The sequence below is a fragment of the Pteronotus mesoamericanus genome, unplaced genomic scaffold (genome assembly GCF_021234165.1).
Source record: "Pteronotus mesoamericanus isolate MK-2021 breed Mesoamerican mustached bat unplaced genomic scaffold, CSHL_Meso_final contig_164, whole genome shotgun sequence".
In the NCBI taxonomy this organism is placed as follows: Eukaryota; Metazoa; Chordata; class Mammalia; order Chiroptera; family Mormoopidae; genus Pteronotus; species Pteronotus mesoamericanus.
Window position 1 is genome coordinate 30,855,423 of NW_026555065.1, and position 17,881 is coordinate 30,873,303.

General features: G+C 36.3%; 1 protein-coding gene across 1 annotated transcript; it reads left to right on the plus strand.

The window, feature by feature from the left end:
- Positions 1-3,828: 3,828 nt before the first annotated feature.
- Positions 3,829-4,784, plus strand: LOC129064086 (olfactory receptor 4F3/4F16/4F29). Its single transcript, XM_054565165.1, has one exon. The coding sequence runs from the start codon at positions 3,829-3,831 to the stop codon at positions 4,765-4,767; it is 939 nt and encodes a 312-aa protein (XP_054421140.1). The 3' UTR covers positions 4,768-4,784.
- The last annotated feature ends 13,097 nt before the right edge of the window (positions 4,785-17,881 follow it).

Below are 17,881 nucleotides of genomic sequence, written 5' to 3' on the forward strand. Positions count from 1 at the left end.
GTGATTTTTTTTTTGTATTTTTAGGATTGAAAAGGAGAGAAATGAAAATTGTGAAATGATTTTTGGGCTTTTGAATGTGACCATATAGCAGTGTGATACCACTACCATGTAGAAGAACCACATACTTTTGGAAATAACTGTACTGTGACCCTCAGTAACAGGAGCTGACTGGAAAGAGAATACTTCTGGAATGGTAGAACACGCAGAAAACATGCAACAGGGGGAGTTTCATGTGCTTTTTGTCTGTTTTTCTGTATACCTCCTTCTCCTGCTTGGTGGTATATCTAGACTCCTCAAGTCATATGAACAGTTCAGATCTTTACAGTGAATTATGTGTGTATATCATTGTGCAGCATAAAGGGAAATCTTTCTGTTCATTACCATGTGTGATTTTCACAGAAACTCTGTGAGCCTGAGAGGGCAAGTAATAGAAGCAGCTGCCTTTTCGCTCCTTCCTTAAATGCAACCCAATGTCAAAGATAAAACAGCCCCAAATCAGTGAATTACAGGTGAGAGATTGATGTTCTCTTTAACTTACCTGGGTTCTCAGAAACAGAGGCTACAATAGCTGATCACCTGAAACTTATTCAACTCTTTCTCTTTTCTCCTGAACTCATTTTTTATATTGTTTTTATCTTTCCTAATTTTTCCTTTCCCCATCTTTCCCATATTTTAAATCTTCATTCTTTTTCCTTTTTCTCTGTTTTACTTTTTCTGCATATCAGATTATTCCATAGACTTTAGAAAAATTAATTGAGTGCTGGTTCTAGGTTTGAAGTTGAAATATTATTTAATCCCCAGCAAGAAATCTATTGTGAAGCCTTAGGTGCCTTCTCACTGAGAGACAATTAGTCACGGATTCTAGACATTTTTAAGTGAGGAATTTCCCCTTATGCCTGTTAAAACTATTGGAAAAGGTGACTGAAAGAGAATAGAATCAAGAATAATACAGATCACTCACGTGAAGGCATGGCTGTACTACAGGCTGGGGTTATTAATATAACCTCTCAATCAAGGACTATCTACTGACTTCCTATAGGTATCTTAGTATATAATATGGGCTATATGCATATGACTAATGATAGCTAATATTAATGGGCAACTTCATATTATATAATTCAAGGCATTTCCCTCACATTGTGTATATCTTCCTTCCTTTTTCCTGTTCAGTTCTCTCTAATTCCTAAAGAACTAGGTCAATATCTATGCCCTGGTGTAGCCTTCCCCTCCTGCTCTTGCTGACATGAATTATCTTCTACTCCCGATCCCCAAAAAACCCTCACCAAATATTCATCTTACTATTCACCTTACATGTATACCACATTAGATTGTATTTGTTATGTGTGCCATTCATATATTTTCAACGGTTTTCTTGGTTCTTTGACTTATAGGAATCAGCAAAAGAACAAATCACTATGAAAGAAATCTTTCAGTAAAAGCCACAAGAAGTAATTGGGATTTTAATTGAAGTATGAGGATAATGGAAGTTATAAAGACCAAGAGAATGGGCTTCTTAAGAACATTACCTTAAGTTTTTTAACAGTTGTAGTGACCAGATACAGAACCAACAAAATAAGAATCTTTACACAAATCGTAAGAGCAGGAAAAGTAATCACTTCCCCAAATACAATTAACTATTTATTGTTCTAGTCAAATGACCTTTAATTAAGCAGACTTTTCATATTTGCTTGTCATTAGCCTGTTATATAATTTAGCATTAATAATGGACACTTTGTGTGAATGAATGTCCCTAGTTAGTTTTGGTTTTATCCAGGAAAAAAAAAATCACTGTTTTCAAATTTTTAAAAACTTAATTACTTTCTCCCATATTTGTCTTTTTGGAGTAAAATCAAGAGACCTAACTTTGGTGCCCAATTCTGACAAATGTGTGACTCTGGGAAATTCAGTTTATTTTGCTGAGTCTCCGGTTTTCCATCTGATTGATAACGAAATGGAAAATGGCCTTTAAATAATCCCATGAGAATTTTCTTCTCATCACAATGTAGACATGTGCTTTTTCTCACTAAGGGCTTGGATCTTTTTCAACAGCTACTGAATTTCCTGGGTCCCTCCCCAGTGTCTCCATCCCTCCTCTCCGTGCACATTCATCCTATCAGTCCTCTCCTACCCTGATGAGCAGCATATGTAGTTGTCCCCAGCACCCCCACCCCCGACTTCAGGCTCTAGGTTTCTGATAATAAAAAGTGTGCACCTTGAGAATGTGGACTACTGGCTTAAGAGATGACGGTACAATTACCATGTGTAAGTGAGAATATAGTGAGATTCATGCCAGTGATGTTGACCCCGAATTGGGGTCAAGACACAATGGCAGCCTCGGTGAGTTTTGTGATCTGGAATGAATAAGGGCACCAATCACAGGGCCCTTTGTCTGAGAAGGTCTGGAGTTGTAGCTGCAAAAATGAACGATGTTCTATTGTATTTCATCAACTCCTAAAATGATTAACTTGTATTAAGTGTTTTCAGGAACTACTCTCTACTATTGGGAATGATTGAGGTTGTTACTGGAAATGAAGAAACATAACACTGTTCTCTGTTCACCCTCCACATCCCATACAAATACAATACATATTAAAGGACTTAATCTCCAGTGTTACGTTTTGTATTTTATGGCTTAAGATCAAGAAGAAAGCTTATCTGCCCTCACAAAATATGTCTTATTTATGTTTGATATTCCTCTTATTTTTATAATCATAAATCAAAAGCATACAATACAAATTTCCTTGAACATAAAATATCTGAATGTATCTCAAAGTAAGGGTAATTTAAAATTTTAGAACAGGTTACAATGCAGGAAGTTCTTAGTACTCTAAGGGCCAGTGGATATAAAAGATGTCACCAAAGGTAGGCTGAGACACTGATGAATTAAAATTTAATATCTCAAGTGTTCCAAGTGTTGGTTCTTAATACGTTCATGTATATGGACTGAAAAAACTGTTTGCAGAACTACTTTATATTTTTAGTGGCTATTGTTAGTCATGTACCTTAGCTAAACTCTGTTGAAATCTCCCAAATACATATTTATTAGGCCTGTGGAAAACCTCGCATCACTAGGAGGCACAGGCTCCTTATGAAAGTCTTGCAGAGGATTGAGGCTGGCTTAGGGCTTTGTAGCTATGCAAAATAGTGTGGGAATTAGAGGCACTCAGGATAGAAGTGGACATGATAAAGTGTGATAGAAAATAGTGCTAGTTTGATTTTTCTATTAGAGTCCTCATACTTCTCTTGTTCTAGTATACTGAGAAGCTCCCCAATTTCACATACCCCAGTCTCTTTATTCAGTTTCTAGCTACAACCAATCTTAATTCAATCTTGACTCACGTTAGGAACTTTTCACTCCAGGTATTGTAGCCCATCAGTTAATCATATTTTCCTCTCATCCCTGCTTTTTCTGTCAGTGGGTTGTGAGAACAAACTGGAAAAAGAAAAGGATTATGAGAATATACATAAAAGCAAGATGAAATATGTTGAAAATGAGGGATAGTCAATATCAGAAGTGATTTAATCAGGTGATGAATGTCATGAACACTCATGAATCTTTTGTTCTTGCTTAATCTGTTAATTTGAGAACTGGACGTTGCAGTAAGAGTTTTGGTGATAGGTTTAAAATGTGTTGCAGTTCATATGCTATAGTAGTATGTTGACTTTTGTGTTTTGTTTTTGTATATTTACGGAACTGGATAACTATATACTTTTCATCTGTAGGGAGAACATTGAAATTCTTTGATGTATTGTCATCTCTGTAATCACAATTTCCTCTTCATTTTCTTAGTTCTCATAATTTCAGCCACAGCCCAGTTGGGTGGATCAATGGATGGAGTAAATCACTCAGTTGTGTCTGAGTTTGTGTTTCTGGGACTCGCCCATTCGTGGGAGATACAGCTTGTCCTCCTGGTGTTTTCCTCTGTGCTCTATGTGGCAAGCATGACTGGAAACATCCTCATTGTGTTTTCTGTGACCATTGATCCTCACTTACGCTCCCCCATGTACTTCCTCTTAGCCAATCTCTCCTTCATTGACTTAGGAGCCTGCTCTGTCGCCTCACCAAAGATGATTTATGACCTTTACAGAAAGCGCAAAGTCATCTCTTTTGGAGGCTGCATTGCTCAAATCTTCTTCATCCATGTCATTGGTGGTGTGGAGATGGTGTTGCTCATCGCCATGGCCTTTGACAGATATGTGGCCATATGTAAGCCTCTCCACTATCTAACCATCATGAGCCCGCGAATGTGCATTTTGTTTACAGCTGCTGCCTGGGCCGTTGGCATCGCTCACTCACTGTTCCAACTGGCATTTATTGTTAATTTGCCCTTCTGTGGCCCTAATGTAATGGACAGCTTTTACTGTGACCTCCCTCGGCTCCTCAGACTGGCCTGTACAGACACCTACAGATTGCAGTTCATGGTCACTGCCAACAGTGGTTTTATTTGTGTTGGTTCCTTCTTAATACTCCTCATCTCCTATATCTTCATTGTGTTTACTGTTTGGAAACACTCCTCAGGCAGTTCATCCAAGGCCCTCTCCACTTTGTCAGCTCACGTCATTGTAGTCTTTTTGTTCTTTGGCCCAACTATGTTTGTCTATACATGGCCACATCCCAATTCACAGATGGACAAGTTTCTTGCATTTTCTGATGCTGTGCTCACTCCTTTTTTAAATCCAGTCATCTATACATTTAGGAATAAAGAGATGAAGGCAGCAATGAAGAGAGTATGCAAAAACTTAGTTGTTTACAGAAAGATCTCTTAAGAGAGAGAGTAAGGCCTTTTCACTAACCATGGTGTAGCCTTCTGTGTCTATCTTTGACATTTTAGATCAGGAAGTTTGAGGCGTCATATATTAATTTGTATGTTATCAAATATTTAACATAATTTTTAACTAACAAATGCATTTATTCCATAGGAGGAGTGAGTCACGGAAACAGTATGTCTATCTATGTAAGCCCCTTAAAATTTTTTCAGATATGTTAAATACTTTTCAGTGAACAGGTCTTACATATCTTTTTGAGATTTATCCTTAAGTATTTAAATATTTGATACTGTTTTACACAGTTGTTTAATTTATAATTATTTATTGCTAATATAGTAAATATAATAGAACTTTTGACATTATATCCTGAAGATTTGTAAAACCTCTTACTTCTAGTTTTTTTTAATAGATTAAGTAAGATTTTCTTCATAGATGATCATGTTGTCAGTGAATAAATGCATTTTACTCCTTTTATTCTAGTGTGGATTATTTTATTCATTTTTGTTGCTGTATTGCAATTGCTATTATTAAGTATATAGGTTTTTCATAGATGCCCTCTATCAAGCCGAAACAGTTCCTCTCTATTCAGTTTGTTGATTATTTAAAAAAAAAAACATATATTTTACTCACTATGCTATTACAGCTGTCCCAAATTTTTCTCCTTTGCTCCACTCCACCTGGTACCCTCATTCCTTCCACCAATTCTCTCCCTTAGTTCATGTCCATGGGTCATGCATATAAATTCTTTGGCTACTTCAGTTCCTATACTCTTCTTATCCCTCTGCCTATTTTGTATCTATCAATTTGTGCTTCTTAAGCCCTGCACCTTTCCCCCTTTCCCCTTCCAACTGATAACCCTCCAAATGATCTTTATATCTGTGATTCTGTTCCTGTTCTGTTTGCTTAGTTTGTTTTTTGTATTCAGTTATTGATAGTTGTGTATTTATTGCCATTTTAATGTTCATCATTTTGATCCTTTTCTTATGTAATTCCTTTTGGCATTTCATATAATAATGGCTTGGTAATGTTAAACTCCTTTAGCTTTACCTTGTTTGGGAAGCACTTTATCTGTCCTCCAATTCTAAATGATAGCTTTGTTGGATAGAGTAATCTATGTTGTAGGTCCTTGCTTTTCATCAATATAAATACTTCTTGCCAGTTTCTAGCCTGCAAAGTTTCTTTTGAGAAATCATCTGACAGTCTCTTGGGAATGCCTTTGTAGATAACTCTCTGTTTTTCTCTTGCTGCTTTTAAGATTCTCTCTTTATCTTTAACCTTTGGCACTTTAGTTATGATGTGTCTTGGTGTGTCCTGTTTGGGTCCATTTTTTGGGGGGACTCTCTGTGCTTCCTGGACTTGTATGTCTATTTCCTTCACCAAATTAAGGAAATTTTCTTTCATTATTTTTTCAAATAAGTGTTCAATTTCTGGCTCTTCCTCTTCTCCTTCTGGCACCCCTGTGATTTGGATTTGTTTGTTTAAAGATGTCCTAGGGGCTCCTTAGCCTTTCCACATTTTTTTCAAATCTTTTTTTCTTCTTGCTTTTCTGATTGAATGCTTTTTTCTTTCTTGTGTTCCAAATTGTTGATTTGAATCTGAGCTTCAACCCCTCCACGGTTGGTTCCCTGTAGATTTTTCTTTAGTTCACTTAATGTAACTTTCATTTCTGTCTGCTTCTTTGTTTCTTTTTTATGCTGTTGAAGTACCCAGTGAGTACCTGCTGCATCCTGATAACCAGTGTTTTGAACTCTGCACCTGATATGTTGCTTATCTCCATTTTATTTAGTTATTTTTTTGGGGTTTTGTTCTGTTATTTTATTTGGGCCATATTTCTTTGTCTCCTTATTTTGGCAACCTCTCTGTTTTTGTTTCAGTGTATTAGGGAGGGCTGCTTTGACTCCCTGTTTTAGTAGTGTGGTCGGTAGAAGAGTGCACCTGTAACATGTATGGGGCAAAGCCTTAGGAGATCACCAGAGCAGAGCAACCTGTGCCACCACTCTGTTGGTCTGTGTGGGAGGGGGCTCACAGAGGTGGCAATACCACTGCCTGGCCTCTGGAGTTTTTCCCAAGAGAAAGCTGTCTCCTGGCACTCACCCCATTGCCGGTCATTTCACTTTCTCCCCTTATGCCACTGGTGCCCTTTCAGCAGTTGCCCTGGTGCTGAATCCCAGCAGGGTGGATTTTCAGAGTCCTAAGTCCATTGTGAGCCCTTTAAGAGGAGTCTCTTGAGAATCCCACAGTTTATTTCACCACCCCAACACCCACTGGTTTTTACAGCCAGAAGTTATGGGGACTTATGTCCCTGGTGCTGGAACTCCTGGCTATATGGTCTGGTATGGGGCTGGGATCCCTCACTCGCGAGGTATACCTCTTGATTTTTATCCACCACATGTGGATGTGGGACTGCCTGTTCCCCATTACTTCACCTCTCTGCACCACTCCATATCTCCTTGTCTCTCTGTGCCTCTCCACCTCTCCATGCCTCTCTGCACCACTCTGCACACCTCCTTGTCTTCACCCCTCCTACCCATCTGGATGAAAGTGGCTTCCTTAAATCTTTGGTTGTCGTACTTCCATACAGCTTGACTTTCTGAATATCTGGGTGATATTTGCTTGTAGTCTAGTTGTAACTTTTGCTCTACTTGTGCAAGGAGGTGAAGCATGTGTACCTATCCCTCCATCTTGATTGGAAGTCCTGTTGAATGTTTTTAAAATCAGGAATGAATGTTGGATTTTGTAAGATGCCATTTCTGGTTTAGTATCATGGTAATGCTGGTCTTTTGAAAAAAATAAATTTATCAGAGTGATATTGGTTAATAAGATTTTGTCATTTGTACACTGTATTGTGTGTTAACCACCCCAAGTCAAGTCTGTGTCTATTACCAGTTATCTCCTCTATACCCTTCTCTCATTCTCCTCCCTCTTTCCCTTGGCAGTCACCATGCTATTGTCTGTGTCCACAGGTATTTTATCTCTTTCCCCCTTTTTTGCTCAATCACTCTACCCACACAGACCCCTCCTGCTCCCAACAACCATCAACATGCTCTCTGTCTGTGAGTCTGTCTCTATTTTGCTTGTTAGTTCATTTTGTTTATTAGAATTCATCTATGAATGAAATCCTGTGGTACTTGTCTTTCTCAGGCTGGCTTATTTCACTTAGTATAACCCTCTCCAGGTCAATCCATACTTTCACAAAGGGTAGGATTTCCTTCTTTTTTTTTATGGCTAAGAGTACATTTCTAACACATGATCTGCATATTGCATTGTATGCCCACCATCCAAAGTATTATCATCTACCATATTTGGCCCCCTTTACCTTTACTACCTTCCAACCCCCTTTCCTTTTGTCTATGAGTTTTTGTTTGTTTGTTTTTATTGTTTATTCATTTGTCACTTTCAGTTTTAATATATATTTCCTCATTTTAAATTTATTGCAAGAGTTTTTTTAGAATTTATATGATTTCTTTCTAAAATACTTGGTAAAATTCACCAGTCAAGTCTTCTAGGTCTGGATTTTTCTCTGTGGGAAAGTTTTCAAGTATAAATTCAATTCTTGGTAGTTTGTATATCCCAAGATATTTGTACATTCATCTATATTGTCAAACTTATTGTAATAAGCTGTTTTCAATATTCCCGTATCATTTTTTAAAATACCTATAAGATGTGCAATATTTCCCCCTCTCTTATTCTGAATGTTGGTAGTTTGTGTCTTTTTTCTTTTATCTTAACTGATTGGCTAGAAGTTTTTCAACTTCTTAATTTTCTCAGAGAACCCAGTTTTCATTTCATTTATTTTTCTCTAATTGCTGTTTTCTATTTTAAATTTCTGCTTTTATATTTGTGTTTTTTCTTGATTTTTAATTTACCTTCTTTTTCTACTTTCTTTAGGAAGAACTCATCATCTTTCATTTGAGAAACTTCTTTTTTAATATAGGCATTTAGTTGTATTAATTTTCCTTTAAGCACTACTTTAATGGAATCACAAATTTTCATATATCTTGCTTTCTTCTCGTTCAGTTCAATATAGTTTCTAATTCTTCTTTTAATTTTTTAACACATGACCTATAATTTCTGTGAAAAATTTCCAGATATCATTCTGTTAATGATTCTAATTTATTTTTATTGTAGTCACTAAACTACTTTGTATGATTTGAATAGTTTTAAATTTATAGATGCTTCTCTTATGGCCCATAAGATAGAAGTTTCCTGTCACACCTTTTACTTACCACTGAACAATTTGCAGAGACTGGCCTTCCTGGGATAGTTAATAACATAGGAAAGGGGAGGGCAACAGTTTACAGCTGGTGCTGCTCTATGAGATTGGGAATAAGCATGGAACTGAAGTTTATTTCCTGGATAAAGGGGACCTAATCCCCAGAAATTTAGAGTGCCCCATGTGAAGGCAAGTTCTTACTCATATTGAGTGTTAAAAATCTGGAAAATCCAAGAATTCTGGGTTAGCTGTCAACAAAGAAAAGGAGTGGGTGTCTTCTTGTGGCTGGCACTGTTCTGCAAGAATGGGAAAAAGAACAGAACCAAGGTTTTCCTTCAGGAACCCAGGAAGAAAGCTAAGAAGGCTATGTTCCCCAGCATTAAAACATACAGTCTGAAGGATCTTGCTTCATATTAAGCACTGTTCACTGGTGAAGACCTGTCCCAGTAAAAACCAGCTGATAAAAACTGGGAAAGGAAGTTGTAATGCCCTGATAAAAAAGCAAACCTACAAGGAACATAAAGAATCATGAAACATCACAGTCCAAGGAAGAAAACAAATCTTCAGTAATCAGTCATAAAGATATGGAGATCTGTGAATTGCCTGAAAAATAATTCAAAATAATCATCTTTAGAAAGCTCATAGGCAGCTAAATGAAATCAGGAAAGCAATATTTGAACAAAATGAGAATATCAACACAGAGATATATATGGTGGGAAAAAGAATCAAACATAAATACTGGAGTTGACTAATACAGTAATTGAACTGAAAAGTTCACTAGAGGGGGTTCAAAAGTAGAATTGATCAAGGAGAATTGATCAATGAACCTGAAGACACATTATTTGAATTTATACCAGTAAAAGAAGCAGAAAGATAAAATAATTATATAGAATGGACAAAGGCTAAGGGACTATGAGACTCCTTCAAGAAGACTAATATATATGTCATGATAGATCCAGAGAGAGCAAGAGAAAGAGAGAGAGAGGAAGAAAGAGAGAGAGAGAGAGAGAGGAGCATAAAGTCTATTTTAAGAAATGATGGCTGAAAACATCCCATATCTAGGAAAGAAAATCAATATCCAGAATCATGAGATCACAGGACTCCGAATAAGTTTAAATGAAAGGGATTTACAGTGAGACACACTGTAACCAATTGTTAAATATCAAAGACAAAGAGAGTATTTTGAATGCAGCAAGAGAGAAGTGGTTCATCTTATACAAAGGAGTTCTCAGAAAACTGTCAGTTAATTTTTCAGCAGAAATCTTGCAGTGCCAGGAAGAAGTGGGATTATATATTGAAAGTCTGAAAGAGAAAAACTACCAAACAAAATACTATACATGGCAAGCTATCCTTCAGAAATAAAGGAGAGATAAAGTTTTTCCCAGACAATCAAAAGCTTAGGGAGTTCATCATCACTAGTTCTACCTTATAATAACTGCTAAAGAAAGTTCTTCAAACTGAAGCAAAAAGATGCTAATTAATTGCATGAAAAATATAGAAGTATAAAACTCACTAAATAAATATATAGTAAATATATAATATGCTAATACTGTAATGATGGTGCATAAGTCACTTTCAAATCTGTAATAAAAGTTAAAAGGCAAAAGTAATAAAAGTAACTAAAAATAAATTAATATAATAAATATACAAAATTAAAAAATGTAAATTGTGAAATCAATATAAAGTATGTGGGGGGATGAAAAAGCAAAAGTGCAGAATTTTTGTATGTGATCAAAGTTAAGTCGTCATGAACACAATCAACAATATGGTGACTGTGGTGGGGAAGGGATGTAGGTCAGGTGGGAGAGCGTATGGGGAGATAAATGGTGTTGAATAAAATTAAATTTAAGAAATTTAAATTGTCTCAGCATATAATAGGCAATATGAATATAAGCTATGTTATGTAAGCCTCATATTAAACACAAATAAAAAACCTGTAGTAGATACACAAAACATACAGAAAGGAATTAGACAATACAACTACAAAAAAATTAAAAGATTTTACAAAGGAAGTCAGTAAGGGAGAAGAAAAGGATTAAAGGAATTACAAAAGAGTCAGAAAACAATCAGAAAATCACAATAAGTCCTCATTTATTTATAATTACTTTAAATGTAAATGGATTAAATTCTCCAATTAAAAGCCATAGAATAAATGAATGAATAAAAAGCATGATCCAACTATATGCTGCCTACAAGAGACTAACCTTAGCTTTAAGAACACACATAGACTGAAAATAAAGGAATGGAAAAAGATATTTCATGGAAATGGTAACAAAATGAGCACAGATACTTAGACAAAAGTGACTTAAAGACAAAAATTGTCATTGTCATAAGAGATAAAAAGGTCATTATGTTACGATAAAAGCATAATTAATTAAGAGGATATAGCAATTCTAAATATAAATGCAAAAAGGAACAGGTATGAATGACACATGGATGAAGCCAAGGTGGGGAAGGATTGAGGTAGGGAGGTGGGGGTGGGTGGGGCAGGGGAAAGTGATGGTGGGATGGTTGTAAATACAAATGGGGAATGTATTTGGAAAATAAAATAAAAATTAAAAAAGTAAATAAAATATCAATATAAATACATCTATAAGTAAATAAATAAATGAATAAGTTCCACAAAAAAAATGCATCTAACATCAGAGGACCTAAATGTATAAAGCATATACTGACATCAAAGAAGGGAGAAATAGAGTAATGCAATAATAGTAGGGGACTCCAATAACACATTTACACCAATGGATCGATCAGTCAGACATTAGGGTATAAATCAGGAAGGAAACAGTGGATCTGAACAATATAGACAAAATGGAGTTAAGAAACATATACAGAAAGTTTCATTTAACTGTAGCACAATACACATTCTTCTTAGTGCATATCAGATATGAGGTTAAGCTCCAAAAGTCTTAACAAATTTAATACATTTAAGATCACTTCAGCTATCTTTTCTGACCACAGTAGTATGAAACTAAAAATCAGTAACAGGAGAAAAATTGAAAAATTTACAAATATGTAGTAATTAAACAACACTCTATGGAGTAGCCAATGGGCCAAAGAAGAAAACAAAAGGAAAATAAAATAATAAATTGAGACAAATGTAAAGGGATAAAGAAAACAACATACCAAACCTTATGGAACTCGGCACAAATGGTTCTAAGAGGGAAGTGTAAAGTGATAAATGTCTGCATTAAGAAAGAATGTTCAGGGTAGGTAGAAGAGGGTAAAGGGTGATAAATGGTGATGAAATGATGCTTGGGGTGGTGAATGAACATACAAAACAGTACATGGGTAATGTATTATAGCATTATATACCTGAAACCTATGTAATTTTATTTTTCGATATCACCCCAATACATTCAATCAAAAAGAAAGGTCTCAAATTAATCTAGTTATACTTCAAAGAAATAAAAAAAGAAGAACAAGCTAAGACCAAAGTTAGCAGAAGGAAGAAAATAATGCAAATTGGAATATAAATAAATGAATATGGACTAGAAAGCAATGGAAAAGTTTAACAAAATTTAAAAGCCCCCTTTCCCTCCCAAAACCAAAAATGGTCAAAACTTTTGCTAGACTAATAAAGAAGACACATATAAATAAAATTACAAATGAAATAGGAGACATTACAAATGATACCACAGAAATATAAAGAATCATAATGATTACTTTGAAAATTATATGCCAAGGCTTCCAGTCAAGATGGTGGTGGAGGTAAATGTAGTACAGGCATCCTCCCACAATCACATCAAAATTATAGCTCAGCTGCTGAACAACCATAATTCAGAGCTGCCTAAAATCTAGCTGAATGGAAGTCCTGCAACTAAGGACAGAAAAAAGAAGCCACATCAGGCTAGTAAGAGAGGGAGAGATGCAAAACAGGCTGGTCCCACACCCACATGTGGTGAATACAAATTGGGATGGATATCTCAACTGTGGAGGTTCCCACTGAGAAGTGAAGGTTCCCAGCCCACACCAGGACCTCTCATCCCAGGGTTTCAGTGCCAGGAAGAGAAATCCTCATAACTTATGGCAGTAGAAACTGAGGGCTGAGTGAGACTGAGGGCTTCTAGAGTCCCAGGTGTTCCTCTTACAGGGCCCATACTTAGACTTACTGTGACTCATTCACTCTGAGCTCTGGTGTTGGGACAACAGCTCTGAAGGCACCAGGAACACATGGGGAGGAATTGTCTGGCATCAGGATAAAACCTGGAGGGGCAGCCTTCTCCCAGACAGAAGTGCTGGCAGAGGTCATTGTTCCTTTTTTGAGCCATTCTTCCACAGAGCCAGCAGGTGAGTGCAATATCTGAGTCTCCATCAACCTGGCTATCACTGCTTGCCCCACCCTCGTCATTCTCTGAGACCCCACCACACCCAACCTATGGGCCAACCCAAGCTGTTTTCAGTGGCTTTTCCATACAAACTGCCTGTCTGGCTCATGTTTTGGACTTTCCTAAATTTTCTCAACCAAGCAGTATCCGATCTCATCCTGTCCCATGCCTCTTGCTAAGTGGGCGCAGGCCAGACACTAGCAGCAGCTGGTGCTGGTTTGCAACTTGCCCTCTCCTGAGCACCTCCAAGCTTAGCACAGGTAGCAGCTATCTGCAGATCATGTCAAGCGGCCGTGGGCAAGGCACAAGTGGTGATGATATGGTGATTGCATCTCCTGGGAGACCCCAGAGCCAGTGCACCCTGTGAACATCTTCATCCCATGTCAAAACACTATGCAACTACTTCCACAGGTGACACATTCAAGGGGCAGATTTAGCAGACAACATACTCCTGTTAAAGTAAGTTTTGCTTCCTGGGGTGAGCCTCTGTGCAGCTGAACCTCCATGGTGGTTGGTGGTTGCAGCCAGTTGCAGAAGATTGGCCTGAGGGTAAATCTCTCTCATTGATGTGCCAACAATAATCAAGGATGAATAACAGGAGGGCATACACAGCCCACATGACAGGGGGACACAAGGAGTGCCAAGCTCGGGTGAACAAGGATGCTGTGCCATTGGATCCTATAAGACACCTACAACATTAGTCCACTCTCTCAATCCCAGGAGATGTAGCAGCTCTACCTAATGCATAGACACAAATAAAGGAAGGCTGTCAAAATGAAGAGACAAAGAAACATGTCCCAAATTAAAGAACAGAAGAAAACTCCAGAAAAGGAACTAAACAAAAGGGAGTCAAGTGATCTACCATATACAGAGTTTGGAATGCTGGTTATCAATCAGGATGTTGAATGAACTTAGGGTAAAAGTAAATGAACTTAGTAAGAACTTCAAAAAAGAGACAGAAAAGAAAAACAGAACTAGAAAACATTAAAAAAAAAACCCCAGTCAGAAATGAAAAGTACATTAACTGAAAAGATTCCATTTCAGGGAATCGACAGTGGAGTAGTGAAGCAAAGGATCAAATCAGAGATTTGGAAGCTAAGGAAGCAGAAAACATCCTATCAGAACAGCAAAAAGAAGAAAGAATCCAAGATATGAGCATAGTATAAGGAGTGTCTGGAATAACTTCAAGTGTACCAACATTCATACCATGGGGGTGTCACAAAAAGAGAGAAGGCCAGGATCTGAAAACCTATGTGAAAAAATAATGATGGAAAACATGATTTCCTTCCCTAACTTGGTGAAGGAAATAAACATACACAGAAAAGCACTGATGAAACCAAGAAAAGCACAGAAAAACAAGATGAACCTAAAAAGGCCCACACCAAGACACATCATAATTAAAATGCAAAAGGTTAAAGACAAAGAGAGAATCTTCAAAACAGCAAGAGAAAAACAATTAGTTACCTACAAGGGCACTCTCATAAAACTGTCAGCTGATTTCTCAACAGAAATTTTGCAAGCCAGAAAGGTTTGGGAAGAAATACTGAAAGTGATGAAAAACAAGACATACAACCATGATTATTCTACACAGCAAAGCTATCATTTAGAATGGAAGGACATATAAAGAGCTTGTCAGACAAGAAAAAGCTAGTTTATCACCACCAAACCAGTATTACATGAAATGTTAAAAGCTTTTCTTTATGAAAAAGAAGAAAAGATAAAAATATGAATAATAAAATGACAATAAGTACATATATATCAACAATTGAATTAAAAAAAAACAACAAATGAACAAGGAGAACAGAAACAGACTCGTAGATACAGAGAACATTTTAATAGTTGCCAGGTGGAGGGTGGGTGAAAAAGGTGAAGGGATTAAGACGTACAAATTGGTAGTTATAGAATAGTCATGAGGATGTAAAGTACTGCACAGGGAATATAGTCAGTAATATTCTAATAACTATGTATGGTGTCTAATCACTGGGTTGTATACCTGAAATTAATATAATATTGTAAGACTATTGTAACTGAAAAATACATTTTTCAAGTCAAAAAAGAAAAATTATATACCAACAAATTAGACAACCTAGAACAAATGAACAAATTCTTAGAAACATATGACCTAACATAACTGAATTGTGAATAAATGTAAAATTTGAACAGAGATTAAATTGTTTATCAAAAACTTCATAACAAAGAGAAGCCCAGGAACAGATGGCTTTACTAGTCAATTCTACAAAATATTTAAAAAATAATTAATGTAAACCCTTTTAAAACATTTTTTAAAAAAAATTGAAGAGCAGTGAACACTCTCAAACTAATTTTACAAAGATAGCATTACCCTGATACCAAATCTAGATTATGTGTGTACAATTTCCCATTTCAAGATTAAGTAATGGGCTAGAAAGCCTTTATGACTACCCTAAAATAAACTTTACCTTTTGCAACGGCTGTTTTATGCTTTTTAGGGGAGAAAATTTTAATATGTGGGTTGCTGAATTACAAGGCAAATTGAGTTTACAACCTCACACTGTCTCTTAAAGGTGTGGAATTGATTGAGAAGGGGTAAAACCTTGGAAATCATAATGGAGAAATACTGGTTGATTTCAATAAAACTTAGAAATTACCATACCTAAATTCAGTCCTTTTTACTGGTGGAATTATCTTTTCTTTCTGTACCTGAAGAAATTTGTCTCTGCTTATCTGAAAAAACTGTACTGAGTGTACCAAAACTGTACTGAACAAACTCTCCTGAGCTGGTTGCCATACAGAGGACTGCTGATAATCCTCAATTTCTGCCCTCTCCTTCTCACATTGCTCTAGTCCTATAATCAGACTCCGGTCCCAACGATCTCCAGTGAAGTCAGGGGCAAAGTAGGATTCATGAGAAGATGCAGCACACACTAAAATAATTGCAAGATTTTACATCTTTATGTCAATAGAAATCTGGAACATATGTATGGGAATGAATTCTAAGTGTGTTGGACTTGATGGAAGGAATATAATGTTGGATTGGGCCACATTTAATGATATTATGGCACTAGGTGATGATTCTGTGTTCAGTATGTTAACTCAGATGGCTGGTAGTGACTGTAATACTTTCCTTTATTTGGTTGACCACAAACTTAGACCCAAAATCTAGCATACATAAAATGAGGTTGATCTGCCAGAAACTCCTTAGTTTATTAAAGAAGACAGTATTCTTCAAAGACTCAGGGGGATTTTAGTATTGTTGATGCAATTTTTCCTCCCTGTTATTATTCAGTTATTATTTGCTTTCCTTGTTACTCAAGGGCTGTCTTTTGGCTTTATGGCCAAAAAAAAAAAAATTGTAGTAGAGGAAGGAAATGCTAATTTACAGAAAGAGATGCCACCCCCAAGTGACCCATTAACCACTTTTCCCCTTAGTAACCCTAGGAAAACCAAAATGATTCTAGCAGGCAATTCCCATAACAGACTGATTTCTGGCTGGCAATACCAAGTCTCTGCAGGTCTACTTGGTCACTACCCAAGCATAATTAGTGCTGTTAATGAACTGCCTTTACAATGGCAGCATTTTGCGTAACTCTTTGCACAGGGGAGAATTATGCAATAGACAGAAACTTTCTGAGTTGTTCTGACTTCCTGAAGATGTAGTTGCCTTATAGCTTGAGGTAAAGAAGCAAAATTTTCGTTGTTTATTGCAGTTAGTATTAAAAATATACATGAACTGATAGAGTTAGCCTCCTTTAATGGTAGATGAATGTAGACTTCCAGACAAGAGTGACAAGAGTGTATAGGTTGGAGGTTTTGTACTGTACCTTCCTTACCATATTTTGACTTTTATTTATTATTCTTAATTGCAAGATAAAATATGATAGAAAAAAGGCACAAAATTTATAGCATAGTCAATTTTTATAAAGTAATCATCACTCAAATCATTATATAGAACTATGTAAGCTATCTCATATCACAATCTTCTCTGTGACTTGTCCAAATTACAACCACCTTTCTCCTCAAAACTAATCATGATTCTGTTATAGAATCTTCCTCACATATTTTTATAGCTTCATTTTCTAAATGTGTATTCCAAGACACTATAGTTTGTCTTGGCCATTTTTTTTTCATTTGACATGTCTTTGAAATATCTTCTAATATAGAGATTGCCCTCCAAACTTTCTCTTTTCCTTATAATTTATTTGCTGAAAATCTTGTGTTTTTTGACACTTGATTTCTCACACTCTGAATTTTACTGATTGCAGACACAGTGCAGTTCAACATTTCCACTGACTTTTGTATTTTATCCATATTTCAGCTGCAACCAGAGGTTTGACCAAACACAAGTTTGATCCCATTTTCAGTAAGATTATAGGTAATCAGGAGGCATAGTTACGGCTTTCCCTGCCATTATTGTGAATGCTCCATATGTATATATTTGTGTATGTATATATGTATATATAAATAAATATATAATACATATATTATATATATTGAGAGAGAGAGAGAGAGAATTGATAACACAAATACAAATTCTATCCAACCCAGTGGTCTTCTTTTTGCCTTCTCTTCTTACATATTTGTATCTGTCTTTTTT

Coding starts and splice junctions, on each gene's coding strand:
- LOC129064086 (XM_054565165.1), top strand. CDS start 3,829: ATGGATGGAGTAAATCACTCAGTTGTGTCTGAGTTTGTGTTTCTGGGA.